Here is a 14,956-nt window from a genome sequence, read left to right as displayed (position 1 = left end):
TTCCACTGTTCTGGAGAAGCAAATTTTTAATTGTTTCCCAAATCAGATTGTTTTAAAAGTATTCTGAAAGAAAAGTGTATTTGGTAATCAAATAGCAGCAAGATTTCAGCTGATTCGAACTATTGAACAGTGTGGTACCTCACCATGTACCTTACCATAGCCTGTCACATGTTTCTCAGTCTTTGTTCCTGTAGAAACCTTCTTTATGGACATAACCATTTTTTTTGTAGCAGGAGAGGTATTGTCCACACTTCTATTTCACACATTTCATCCCTACCAGAATTTCATATGTATGTCTTGTCACACTTAAAAGAAACTGTGTTTCATTCTAATGAACAATTTTGTAGCTTTCTCTTGGGTTACCTTATACATTCTTGGTAGGGCAATCAAATAAAAATAGTGAAAGAAAATAAGATCTAGTTTCTCATTTGGTGAGAAACTAAAGTGTCTGATTTTTTTAAGCTTCCAGTAGTTCCCAGAGCCACATTATACTGCTGCCCAGGTTAGGTAAATGTTCTTTTTATCTATTTGGTAGAGCTGAGCAGGCGTTTTTCGTGCACCATGTGATGGGAAAAATTAGCCAAAACATTTTCTCCAATGTTTCTTCTGATTCACTTTGTCTCCTTTCCTCAGGCGTTTCCAAAGTTCCTGCCTTCCAAGTCTACTGACTAACGTGCAATTCAAACTCATTATAAAAAATTTTAATAGTCTTAGAGAGTCCCCTCTCTGCACAAAGTCACCCTCTCAGCACATGTGCTCAAGGCACTTCTTAATCTTCTTACTACAGATGGGAAAGCTTTAGACGGTGTGTTAGTGTGTATTTAAGCATATTGAAACAACTACAAAAAAGTACCAGGATGGAACGTGCCACAGGAAACATTTATTAGGGCAAAAAATGGGAGCAGTGAAGGATGAGCTGATGACAAAAGTTGTAAAAATGCTCTCTGATAATTTATTTCAACCTGTGCTTCAAACACAGCTCCTAGTAGTACTGTGTGTGCCTGTTGGAAAATGAAAAACCGAGAAAATAGGATTATAAAACCATACCTAAACATGAGGGTATTAGTGAAGTGGGTTAGAACAGGAACACATGCCTGGAAGAAAAGCACAGGGAGCAAAGCTGGCCAGCATCTGCAAATGATCCTATTTTATCAAAATCAAACGAGGCCACTGTGGCCAGAGCCTTATCAAATGTCAGTTCAGGTAACTGAGCACTGGACACTGTTTCAACAGAACGGACTAAGACTGGTTCCTACCTGTTGAATAACCCCTTTTATTTTTTGTTTTAAACCAGTCATTTTGACACAATCCTATAGATTTTTTTAGTGAGTAATACAAAGTGAGCCGTGTCCATGCAAGTCCTAGATTCCAGTGCTTATTTATATCCATCAGTGTGAAAGCACTAATGCTACACTTAAAAAAGGAAAACTCTGTTATCTCTCATTCTGACAAGTTCAGGCACAGGTGTATCCTTGAACTTAATGATGTAATTTAGGGTTTTTTTGGTTTGGTATACTGAAAGCATAGAAATTGCAAGGATGCAATGATAATCTGTATTTTTTTACTCTTACTAAATGTACAGTGTACATTGAAATAGAGTTTGACAATCAGATATAAAGCAAATAATAATAAAAACGTGACACTTCATACCAGCTTCTGCAAAGTTTATTCTGTTTTGGAGAGCATTGTCTGCACAGAAAGGCTGTATAAAAAAGGGTCTACTGGCTCTTTGCTGAGAAACAGTATTGCATTAGCCCTCAAGACCACTTAATCCATTTGGAATCTAGGCAATTAAAAAATGAGCTTGGATTATTGCATTTGCCTTTCCAATGTTTGTAGATTTACAGGAGTACCTTTCATTTAGGGGAAAAAAGGGTCTCATTGTTTTGAGAAAGGCACAAAAAGAGGAAAGAATACAGACACCCTTCTGATGAGTGAAATTGCATACATGAAAATTCTCAGATTCCCTGAGGAAAAACAGGAAAATATTTATACTGCTTATCCGGTAATTTAATGCTGCTGTCATCACACTCCCTCCTTAATAGCGCTTCATGGCAGGAGAATTCCTTCAGGTTGGCTATCTTTGGGGGAATCAGGACAATGGAGCCCTGCTCTGGCATGAAACACTTGGTTTGAACGTGTTAAATATCAAAAGACAAAGATAAACATATATTGGAAGCAATTTTTTCAGCTGATTAGGAGCCTCGAAGATGCTGAAATATGCATTTTCTCCTCCAATCAACCAGCTTTGCTCAGCAGCTCAGAAAGGTGCCAGGGTCCCACCTCCTTTGCTGTGGTCTCTCCCAAACCTCACACACGCTGGTGTGCAGAGGTTGCTTAACTCTGGTTATTTGCCCTGCTCTTGTTAACTCTGCCGGGTCCACTCCCCATCGGGCCCCAAAGGGTGTAGCTGTAGCTTCAGAAAATAAATTCAGTCAGCTCTCTTAATAATCAATTGCAACGTTCACCCTTAAAACATGCAATGAAGAGAAATCATACACAGGGGGCAACATTTGTCTGCCAAAAAAGGAAAACCTTTTTTTTTTTTCTTTTTCCCCTGATGTTGAGAATGACAATGAAATTCTGCACAAGCAAGTTCTCACACCTCGAGAATACTATGTTTTCTTAAATGTATCTGAGTTGTAGAGTGTGGATATTCCAATGTGTGCATCTAGGGCGGGGGAGGGGATGAGGGGGTTGAGGGTGGAGGGAGGGTGGGAGGAAGCCTGTGCAAGAGAATCAACACCACTTTCTGATTTGATCTGTATTAGATATATTTTTATCTTTCCGCAGTCTAAGTTTTATCTTTCTTCTGTTCTTTGGAGCTGCTCACAGTGTACCTCCTGGCAGCCATACACCTGGTTTGGAAGCAGAAATATTTTTCTGGGGTAACCCCTTCTTACGAGGACAAATACCTGTTATGATACACATTATGGTCACTTGTGCATCACATATACAATAACTGTCTGTGCAATATATGGCTGCTGAGTGCACTATCATACACTACACGACTCCTCGGAGATGTTGCACTGGTAAGGAGTGACCTAATTTCAGCTACCCACACAAAATCAAACGGTTATATCAAACATTACCTTCTAACACACTGTTAGAGTAGCCATGTTTTACCTGGTTGCATATTACTTTCAAAGCCAAACTATCAAGTACCAAGATGAAATGAAATAATTAGTGTCATGAATCCAGCATTTTATAAAACAATGTACAGGTGCCGAAGCCTAAAGGCACCCGACCATATTGTTTACCTTTTCACTGTATAATCCAATTAATTAATAAGTTCCAAGAACAAAGATGACTTTCATGTAACCTTTTTTTCCCCCTCAAAAAGTTGATTCAAGATATTTTGTTTTCCAGTTACAAATGTCTCTAAAACATCGTTGGTGGGACACACAGCAGTAGTGGTACTTTGCATCCTGAGATTAAGAGATATCCACTGTCTGTGATCCCAAACATTCAAACAATTAATGATTATGTCCTATGAAAGCACATTTAAAAACACCTGCAAGAGCACATGCAAAACTGTGGCACTTTGTTAAAAAATAAAAAGAAAAAGAGAACAAAAAAAATCGTCATCACAAAGTTTCACTGATGCTGCCTGCACTGTCAGCCTTTAACTGACCCTATTCCTATGCACAGCTTTCAACAAACCATGATGATCTTTGTCCGCACACATACTGTTGCATTTACAAGTTGGTCTGACTGGTACTGGACCTTCGGGCGTTTCTTAGGGACTAGACAACCCCGAAGAAGATCTAGCAGAAGGACTGCTCACAAAGGAACACACCTTACAAAAAGACTCCTTCTTCATCCCTAAAAGTTCACGACTGGATTTTTTTTTAAAGACACGGCAAACAGAAGCACAGATGATATTCACCACCCCTCAGTCTGTTTCCTACCCCCCTCACAGACCTTTCTCGACAGATAAAGATGCCGAACTGGAGTACAGACACGGAATTTAGGTACCTCCACATACACGCAAGGGGTTTTAAAGGTAGCAGGGAAGCTAATTAACGGCAGAGTTGAGACTATATCTGAATTAACTTTCCGGCAGCAGCGTCTGCATCCCTCCGGACAGATGCTGGGCGGCGGGCACCAGGTCTCAACGCGGGGCTGTCACCGTACCTTAAGAAGTCTGACGGAGGGGAGGAAGGCGGCATGGCACAGCTTCCGGATGGTCCAGTTGAGTGGCCGGGGAGCATCGGTCTGATTCATGACCCTCCACAAATCCCACCGGGAGATCAGCCGCAGACCTGACAGCGCCTACCGCGGACACCGCCCGCCAGGCCGCGGGCATCCCACGCTCATCCCGCCCGCGGTGCCGCAGGGCAGGGCTCGCCCGGCGCGGGCAGAGGGCTGGGCTGGGCGAGCGGCGCGGCTGTGGCCACCGATCCTCCTTAAGAAAGCAACCTCCTGCGTGGGAACAGCAGTGCTCATGCATACCAAATGTTGCTGAATGGAGGCGATCAGCCCGCCGCTCAGGGCAGGCTGCGCTGGCTGAGCGGAAAGGGGCAGCCCGCATAAAAAAAGAGGCTGCAGTGGGAGCTGCTGCTCCCGCTCTCTCCCTCCTGCCCTCCTCAGAGAGCAGCCAGGTTAGCCTCTCCCAGGCAAGCTGAGCCATCCGCCTCGCTCCTCCGCTTCCCTGGGCGAAAAGCAGGGCAGAAAGGAGATAATTTAAATAAAGCAAGCGGAGGGGTACTTGCACTTTCTTCCCCAAAGCGTTGTGAGGAGAGGGAAACCGGCATGAGGGAGGGGCCAACGCTCAGGCGGCCAAGACTGAGAAGGGAAAAAATTAATTCACTCTTGATTTACTGATATAATGGACCTAGTTTCATTGATTCGGCATAGTACTGGTGTGATATGGGCGAGTGGCAGCGATTAGAAGCCGCCCTGTAAGAGTATGAGTGCCAACATGCACATTCTGGCCAAAAAAACCCCCCTCCGAAACCAAAAAACCCAAGTTCAGCTCATTTTAATATTAAATCTTTGCACTGAGTAATCCTTTTAAATGCATGCAAACACGTGAAAAGCGGTGGGGAAATTCAAGTACAGGAAACCATGTTTTCCTTTGGGCAGTAACTGGCTTTCCGATGATCTCTCGAGGTGCCTTCCATCCCCTATGATTCTCAGATTCTAATGAGGCTGTTCTAAATGTCAGCTCTCCAACTAAAGGAGAAATACCTTTTTCCCACTGTGTTTTGGAGATCATCAAGATTACATGGGGGAAGGGTTACAAAGTCCAAAAGCAAAACATCATACAAAAGCAATGGGAATTCTTCATATTGCCAGTAACAACCAGCTTTTGCTTAGACTATGGAGGTAAATAGTCACTTCTGAGTAAAGTTTAAATCTCTTGCAACTCTGGTTAGAAAATTCACTTGGCTAGGTTTCATTGAACTGCCCTTTTCTTACTCTTAAATCCATAATGCAAATATTTTCATTCTCTATTTATAATTTATTCTTATTATTGTATTGATATTCATCAGCAAAAGCTGAACAATTCTCCATATGACTGGAAAGAGATGAAGAATATTGTTTCTGTGAGGCTGTCCAAATTTGCTCAGTTTACATACTAATGGCTGTAATGGTTCGCAGTAGGGTCACAAATCTAAAACTCTCCAACATACTACAATACCTTCTGGTTTGCTTTTTAAAGTTTATTTAAGGATAGACAACTCTGGAGAGATCTGGGAAACACAGTGCTTTAAGTCAACGGCATCAGATTCTCTAAGGTAAAGGGAGGATCCTAAAAACACTGAAGTTATCCAGCAGAGCAGGGTGAGGATCGCTGTTTACCTCCTTATTGCTGTCTTTATCTCCAAAGGGCATCTTGCCCTTGCACATAGATAGATATTCTCCAAAACCCATGTAGAAGCCCATGTGCATTGAAGTGAAAGTCTAGTAGCTTTATGCTTCTTTTGAACATGCACATACCAGCCAGCTCCTCCTCGTTGTACCCTCAAGAACTGTATGAATGTTCTTATTCAACCTCAGTGCTGGATAAAAAAATTATCCTGCCCAGAATATAGTGTCCCAGAACATAGTGCAATCCTGACTATACACCAGAAGAACTCTCTCATCTGTTCCATCCCACTGTACATGGCAACATTATCAAACTTCAAAGGTGCACAGAACAGACCGTGGGCTGTCTGTGGAACAGAATGAGTAGAACACCAGGAGCCATTCACTTGTGACAAAATTTGTGAAGATGAATTTCTGTTTCTGACTGGGCAGCTAGTTTAAATTATACATACTTAAATGTCTTCTTGCTTGAGCTCTTGTTTTGGTTCTGTGTTGCAAGGTTTTGGTACTGGGGTGGATACAGGGGTAGCTTCCTCAAGAAATTGCTAGAAGCTATCCCTATATCCAATGGAGCCAATGCCAGACGGCTCCAAGACGAACCCATGGCTGGCCAAGGCCAATCCCATCAGCAATGGTGATAGTGTCTCTGAGATAACATAGAATAACAGAATGGTTTGAGTTGGAAGGCAGCTCACATCTAGTTCCAACTAACCTACCATGGGACACCCTCCACTAGATCAGGTTGCTCAAAGTCCCATCCAACATATTTAAGAAGGAAAAGACCCATCCTGAGCAGCACTTGCTGCAAGTGGAATGAAGAGTGAGACGATGTGAGAAACAGCTTTGCAAGCACCAAGGTCAGTGAAAGAAGGAGAGGGAGGAGGTGCTCCAGATGCCAGAGGAGAGGTTCAACTGCAGCCCATGAAGAAGACTGTGATTAAGCAGACTGTCCCCCTGGAGCCCATGGAAGATGATGAAGAGTAGAAATCCCACCTTGCAGCCTGTGAAGGAACCCATGCTGGAGCAGGTGGGTGCCCCTATAAGAGGCTGTGACACTGTGGGAGGCCCACACTGTAGCAGGCTCCTGGCAGGACCTGTGGCCCTGTGGAGAGAGAAGACCCCACTCCAGAGCAAGTTTGCTGGGAGGACTTGTGACACCATGGGGGCCCCACACCAGAACTGTTTGTGTCTAGTGTGAGTCCCTCCCAGTGCCCATGGGAAGGACTCGCACTGGAGAAGTTGGTGGAGGAATGTTTCCTGTGGGAGGGACCCCATGCTGGAGCAGGGGAAGAGTGTGAGGAGTCCTCACCCTGAGGAGGAAGGGGCAACAATGCTGATGAATTGCCCACAGCCCCCATTTCCCATCACCCTGTGCTGCTTACAGGGAGAAGGGACAGAAAACCAGGAATGAAGTTGAGCCCAGGAAGAAGGGAGGGGTGGGGGCAGTTGTCTTAAGATATGGTTTTGTTTCCCATTACTCTACTGGTTTCCTTGATAATAAATTAGATTACTTTTTAATACATTTTGCCTGTGACTATAATTGGTGAGTGATCTCTCCCTGTCCTTATCTTGACCTATGAGCTCTTTGTTACATTTTCTCTCCCCCCTCCAGCTGAGAATAGTGACAGAGTGACTTAGGTGGGAACCTGGTCTCTAGCCAGGATCAACCCACCACACTCTGAATGTATTTGTTTTCTTAAAGGAGGAAAACCCCCTTTGCTGTTGATAGGTAACATGAGTAAGTAAATAAGATTTTCTGAAACTACTTTTCTAAGACTCCATTAAAGAGGCAGAATTAAGTACGGTGAAAAAAGTAATTCTGGCTTCAAATAGCATGCACCTTAAAACATGTGTGGCATGATAACTTTGCTCTTACAAAGGTAATAATATCCAGTTATTAAGTTTTGGGTATTAATAGTAAAAAGAAAGTGAAATATTCAAACAAATCCGGAACAAGGACTCACAACACTTGAGCCTTCTCCCTGTGCCTCCACCCTCAAGCCACGCTGCTAACTTCTCTTTACCCTTGAAGATCAAGAAAGGTTTTCTTGGGAAGGCACAGGACCCATCATTACCTTGCCCCTTTCACACCTATTTTGCACTAGGCATCTGTTCTAAAACAAAATGTTCAGTCCATGTGCTAGGGACAAGGAAAAGAGAGGAATCATAGCATGCTGCCCTTCTTTTCAATGAGTAGAGTAACAAATCTCTGAGGAGGCTAGAGAGCCGAAGACAATAAAGAAACATAACAGATAGCTTTAATAAACTAAAAATAGTGAGCCCAATGTATCTTCTAGCTTCCAGAGAGCTTGCTGTCTTTGAGATGAGCTCTATCATTGCTTTCTGCAAACAGTACCTTAGGGACAAGACCTGTTATGTGCTGTAGTGTTTAATACACACGAACCTTCTTTCACAGGCCAGTTTTCCATGGCTTTGTGCCTTGCCTAATCATTTCTATTTGCAGAAAGCGAGTGCAAGGTAACAAAACTTTTCTTTGTGCTGCAAGGGAGTCCTGATTGACGGGACATTAACATGTCATGGGAGCTTCACTTCCATGACAAAGTCCTTGGATAGCCTTTGGATAGACCATCTGATCCCTGCTTGGCCTTCATTTTAATTCATTTTAACTTTAATGTATGTCACTTACCTATACACAATACTGCAGTGATTTTGAGAATCTTGAGTACAAATTTGAGGAAAGCCAAGAAAAGAGATTCCTTTGTCCTGGCAGCAGCTTCCACCAAATTTTGGTAAGTGAGGGGTTGGGAAGTAAAAAAGCAAATTTTGAGAAGCTTTTTTTCAGCGGTGCCGAAAAGATTAAAAATATATAGTGAAGTAAGAGGTAGATGTTGGGATTTGATTGCTTTGGGTTCTTTTGGTGTAGGTTTTGTTTTGTTTTGTTTTTTTGGGGGGAGGGGGTTCTTTTGGGGGGACAGGGCAGAGTGTATTCTGTCATTACAATGAAAACCTTGGACTAGGAATCTCTTATTCTGTCCTGTTGGAAAAAGCAAGTGCTCAGCTCAGCTCTTCTACCATCTGAGGCCCATTAGAAGATGCAAAAATGTATCACTCCCCCTAGGATTTACATTCCTACTTTGCTAGCACTAAAAGACAGAGCTGCCATTTTCATATTAAAACACCTCGTCCCAGAAGCATGCTCTCTGCAGCATCAGTATTCACGTGTAGTTCTTTGTCTCTTGCCAAGGAGCACCTTTGGTACCACAGGAAGGAGTAGCAAACAGAAAACAAATTCATTACTTCCTGCAATACAGAGAGACTTCTATTCTTAAACTTCTTGTTCATGGAAAGCATTTTTAAGAGCACCTCTTTGTAGATTTCTGCCGTCTAATGTGATAATAATCCTACGCATGGAAAGCTCTGATACAGTAAACTTTAACACTTCTGGGAATGCTACAGAATAAAAAGTGGCTGAGGAGCCCATTAACATCCAGACCACTCTCAGCACACCGGTAGCGTCCAACATTTTCAACCTGAGAACAAAAATTTAACAAAAAGGTATTATGGACTACAAACCCAGTCGCTGCTTTTCAATCCTGCCCAGTTAACAACTCCCTTATGAAATAAGAGACGTGGTGTAAATGGAAAGCAGAAAACAGCAAGAAAACCAGAAAGATGGTTTCTGTATGGCCACAGCTTAACTGGGGACAAGCATCAGGTGGAGGCAGGAGAGCTTTCCTATGATATCATACCTGTTTTCCCATGTACATCAACAGACATGAAAGATACATGTTCTTCACAGTGCAATGATAGAGTGACTTTACAAAGGCTTCCTTGCTTTTTGAGCACCTTTCTAGCTTCCTCAAGGGCTTGGACTGCCTAGTGAGGAATCATATTTGAGAAAATAGAGCTATGCTTTCACCCCTTTTCTTGAAGTGCTCGTCATGGAAGTACTACAGAAACATGCTGAAGCAGAGGTGGTAGCTCTTTGTAACACCCTTTGGCCACCTCCTAGGCTTGTGGAGGATATGGCAGAATAGCAATAGAAAAAGAAGATGTAATTCAAAAGCTCTTATTTAAAAGTTAGAGATAACAAAGCATTTCACAGGTATAGTCAAGAAGTATCTGTTATCTTACTAGCCATTTACTTCATAGGCCTACAAGCTAACCGATATTGAAGAGTACATCAATGAACAGAAGCCTGTATTTCTAACAGCAATAAATATTTACCTTCATTTTGTGTGAGTTCTTGCAAAAATCAGATGTGTTGCATGGTTTGAATAAACTATTCTTAATTTTATGCCTGCCATAACATCTCAATGAACTCAGATTTTCTTGAAGCTTCCCTCAATAATTAATTTATAACATTTCTCCTCTGCTCTTGCATCTTTTCTATTCACAGCATGCCTGAGGTAGCTTTTTCTGCTGCTATCTTTGCTAAGGTATTTCACAGGTCTTCTGCCACATGCTCCTATCCATTACTTCCTCTCCCTCAGACACAGACACACATATTAATGTAATGTCTATATACTTATTAAATGTTAATTAAATAATCCATCCTAGATGTGGGCAATTCTGTAGATGGTTAGGTACATACATAAAAAGTATTGCATATAGCTATAAGTAATGGCTTTTGGCAGCTGATTGAAAAGCCAGAATAAAGGGCGCTCTTTCTGTTATCTTGTTTTACAGGTGTGTGCTGAATATAAAATATGATTAAATTATTTTACATGCCTACTCACTACCACCTTGAAGTACCCTTTAACTGACTTCTGCCTGGAAAAGCATCCAGTTGGACTACCTCAAGAGATCCCAGTGCTTCCAGTGCACGCAGCCACCGCAGAGAACTAGAGGAAGTGAACTTGTGAGGCAGCAGGTGGTCTGGGCAGTGCAGGTGTACCTAATGCTCCCTTATCTAGAAAGCCTGTTAGATTGTTAAAGTTCCAAAATGGGCAACTGGAGGCACAGGCTCAAAGTCAGACTATACACACAGAAAATGGAAGTTTGAGCAGATAGGTCATGAGCAGCCTCCATCATTGTTTGTGGTTTCACTTCTTGCAGCTGATGGCAGAAAGTCCTGATAACTTACATCATTTTACCTTCAGTTGCTCTCCAGGTACCTGTAAATCTGCCTACCCTTAACTGTTGAAGCTATATCCTTGAATGGAATATTTCACAACGCGTTCCTCTCTAATCATAGTTTGCAGCCTTCTAGAGTTTATATTTGAAAGGGATTAAAACACATAGGCATATAACACTTTTATTTTGGGACTAGAAATGTCCATGGTTGATTGTTACTTAGAAACAAATACTGCATTTTAAATTACAATCTATCTTAATTTAAATTGACTTTCAAGTGTAGGCAAGCTGTTAGTTCTGTAACCTCTACAGCATAAAACAGAAATTAGGCTGCTCAAACATTCAGATTTCTGCTTATACTAAAAGTTTCTCTCCGTCTTAGCCACCATGTTCTTATCTGCATTGTTTAACGCTCTGTTAATGCTTATCTGTTTTAAACTGTAACATAATTTTTTCTATCATTTCCAGCCCAACTATCAACTTTACTGAGTTATGTGGGTGTAATACAGTCTTGATTATCTTGGTAGGTAAAATGCATAAAAAAATGTAAAACTTCATGAAAGGGAGCAGTTCACCCTGACTGCTAAGCAATCTTCAGCAAAGATCCTACACAGCAACTGTCTTGTGATAGGGCACTTCTCTTCCTTTGCCACAGACAGATGCAGTATACAAGAAGAGCATATTTACCACCCCAGCTCATAATTGTCCATAACCAGGAAGTAGTGTAGTATCCTTTGAAAGTGGCAGAGAATCACAAAAATCTCTAATGCCTTCTGCTATGTGTTATAAAGAACCAAGATAACTAACTTATGTTTTCCACATGTACTACCTATCTGTGTGCATGCCCCAAAGCAGCTTTTCCCCCCTCCCAAAGACGAAGAGCAGAGACGACTTATGATGATGAAGCCTACTGCAGCCACTTGGCTCAGACTTGCAGTTGAGAGCATTAGATGTTTCATTTCTGACTTGCCTGCTCTCCTGAGAAGTCCCTTCAACCAAATTTTTGATAATTTCAGCATGCATCCAGGCAAACATCAAATCCTGAGCTGCCTTTCGTAGTTTCCCGATGCTCAGTTATCCGTGTACCAGTATTCATATTGGTTTGAGGAGTTAATCTGGCTACCAAGTGCTTATGGTGAAGGGAGTCTACCGGCGAATGGTTCAGTCACCAAAACTAAAAAGACCATTCTGGGGCATCCTCACACTTGTGAGGAAACATCCCAGTGGCAGATGGTCCAGAACAGATAGATACAGCAGTAAGCAGCTGCAGGAAGATTGTTAAATCAGTTTAACATAAGCAGGTGGAATGCTAGCAACTAACAGGCAAAAGTCCTTGATACAGAACTAAAAAATTATGCTTATTACACAGATGCTATGAATTAACTAGCTGTATACTTGAAATTTTAGTAGGAGATCCATCACAGAAGTTGCAGACTCACTAGAAAATAAAGCCTGCACAAGAGCTGTAAGTAATTTTTTCCTCACACATTCTGAGCAGCAGTATCTTCTGCCAGGCAGTGGGAAGATGACTTATCAAGCTGTGGATCCTCTGCATCCCCTGACCAGTTTGTGTTTGTCTTTTAAGGAATAACAGACGGAAAAGGGTAAGATTGGGATTTTCATTAAATCAAACAAAAGGAAAAAGCAAAAGCTGGGGCAGGTTGTGCAATAAGACGTATTCTTCAAAACCAGACTTTTCAAAAACTTCTAAATTCCTGTGGTCTACTTTAAAATACACTTTCAAAGTGACGACCTTAATGAACCTTAATTTTAGAACTTTACAGGTTTTGTTTGATTTAATTTTAAAGTCACTTATCAAGTCCGCATACGTTCTTGTTATATTGTGGGCTCATGAACACCTGCAATTTTACACCTACATTTTCACTGGGACAAATACAAGCACACCTGGATGGCAACAAAGTCTGGGAAGTGTGATACAGGTATTTTCCATAGTGTCTGTTTCATTTATTATGTATTTGCTTTCAGTGTCATGCTGGGGACAAAAATCAAAGTTTTGGGCCTTTTAGGCTGATCACTAATCAAAGCTGTAGGAAAGCTGGTTAATGCCCTCCAGAGACAGTAATCTGGTTTCCCAACCAGACACAACAGATGGGTGAGCTGAAAAGTGCCAGATGAGTGCAATAGTAAAAAGAGCATCAATTGCATCAAATAAGCTGTAGTCTCAGCTTGCACTTGCCTAACCACTTCCTGGGGATGCTGTTTGAAGGCACTGAGGCAGATGCCTGTGAAAGTTAGAGAAATGGTCTGCAGTGTCTCCAACATCCGACAGAAGACTCAGACCTCCCAAACATATATACCACCATTAAACATGACATTCTCTCACAGTGTCTTTTATTACAGGCAATTTTTTACCTGTGTATAATATTGCATGTAAAGGACACATTTCTGAAGTCCTGTGACTGCAGATACCCAAGACGTTACTAGTAACATAAAACAAAATAAAATTGCACCTCAGGAGGAAATATTTTCCAGTAATTTTTTTCTTGGAAAGATAGGAAAAAACCTCTGCTTGCCTCTCTTAAATCCTTTTTGTTGTTTTAATAGGATTTAAAGCTGTTTTCTGCCCAGATGTAAAGCACTATTTAGTTCCTTGCTCAAAAAAACCCTCCAGAAACTAGATATTAAGAAACTAGAAACTAAATCCCCATTATTATTTTTACATTACATCACGCTTGTTTCACAGTTCATAGATTAATTAAATCAGTCCAGTTGAAAAGCTGTCACTCGTAATCCAGAAATGCCTGCCCAAACTGTATTATTTTGGGGGGAACTTTTAAATACCTGTGAACTCCCGTGCTAAGTGAGTAGCAACAACAGTCCTCTATTCATGCAGTTCTAAAGTCTTACATCAGACAGCAGAGTGGAACTGGGATATAAAACTGCGCTGCAGAAGAATCTATCTTTTTCAGTAGAGCACAACTGTAGTACTACTCATGACAGACTAACTACTCGTTTATTTAAGGAGACAAGCTGCCCATGCTTTTCCACATCTCCAAAGAGAATACACGTAGCAATTCAGACGTATCAACAGCAGACTCCACGGGTGCAGGAAAAATGAGCAAAAGAGGAAGAGGATTATTTTTCTTAAAAGCACCACCCAGTTATGCAATTTGCCTCTGCAATAGACTCTCAAGCATGTATTTTCTACCACTGCCCTGTGCTCACGGCTCCCCTATCACTACTATAAAACTCTAGCTATTCACTCCGACACTAAATGGACAGAGATCCCACTGGCAATATAGAGCTGCTGGAATGCTTTTACTGGAAGAACTTTTTTGGCATACCCAGCAAGCCTTTGTCAGATTAACATCCTCATGGTAGGCTGTCCTGTAAACATCCAACAGGCATAGCATATTAGTTATTTATAAAGTACTCTTTAATTCTAATCCCATGATTTGTAGAATTCTACTAAATCCTCTATAACTTACGAATCCTTTTCATTAAGATTTTCAAATCACAAGCAGAGATGCTGTGTGTGTACTGTAGTTTAGGCCCTTTCTCTACAACTAGAACCTGAAAGTAAATTTGAGAGATAGCAATTTCCTGATGTAGTAATTCCATGTCCTATTTCATCGAACAATGCTGATGTTGGCAGCCTCAAAAAATGAATGGATTCTCTATAATATGCTATGATTTCATCCTCTCTTTCATGTTTTTAGGACTTTCTTAATATGCTAGGTCAGAAACTTTGGGTTTGTGATTTATACCCTAGTCCCAGAAGACAAATAAACATTCTTTCTGGTTTGTTGGTACTACACTTTATGACTCTATTGTGTTATATATAAAGTATTTGTTATATTTAGGACTCAAATAATGAATTATTTTTCACACTCATAAAAAAGACTTCGTTATTCTTAATGGAATAGACCATTGATAGATATGATTTATATATCATTTTACTACAGCTGTTAAGCTAATTCAGAGGAGAAACAACTGAAAACTGATTTTTGAAGCTGGACAAACAAAACCAAGTTAGAAATTCTTAGGAGAAAATCCTTCTGGAAAACAACAATGAACAGCTGTTCAAGTATTTCCATCAGCATTTTTGATACCTGTTTTTCAGAAGTATTAGCTGTTTGATACA

At 41.2% G+C, this 14,956-nt stretch overlaps 1 protein-coding gene across 2 annotated transcripts in view; it reads right to left on the bottom strand.

Moving 5' to 3' along the window:
• Nucleotides 1-14,956, bottom strand: part of TRPM3 (transient receptor potential cation channel subfamily M member 3) — a gene marked incomplete at both ends in the record, with an annotated part of 433,595 nt that overhangs the window by 282,327 nt on the left and 136,312 nt on the right. Inside the window, one exon of one of the 2 annotated variants that reach the window (XM_084277971.1) lies at nucleotides 4,138-4,227. The exons of the other annotated variant lie outside the window; for it this stretch is intronic. Coding sequence (XP_084134097.1) covers nucleotides 4,138-4,227 — 90 coding nt within the window. Of the gene's footprint in view, nucleotides 1-4,137; nucleotides 4,228-14,956 lie in introns of those variants that run through there. 2 annotated transcript variants of the gene reach the window in all.

This window comes from Gallinula chloropus (assembly GCF_964237585.1).
Source record: "Gallinula chloropus genome assembly, chromosome: Z".
Lineage (NCBI taxonomy): Eukaryota > Metazoa > Chordata > Aves > Gruiformes > Rallidae > Gallinula > Gallinula chloropus.
Note: the sequence above shows the minus strand (reverse complement) of the source record. Positions and strands in the feature narration are given on the sequence as shown.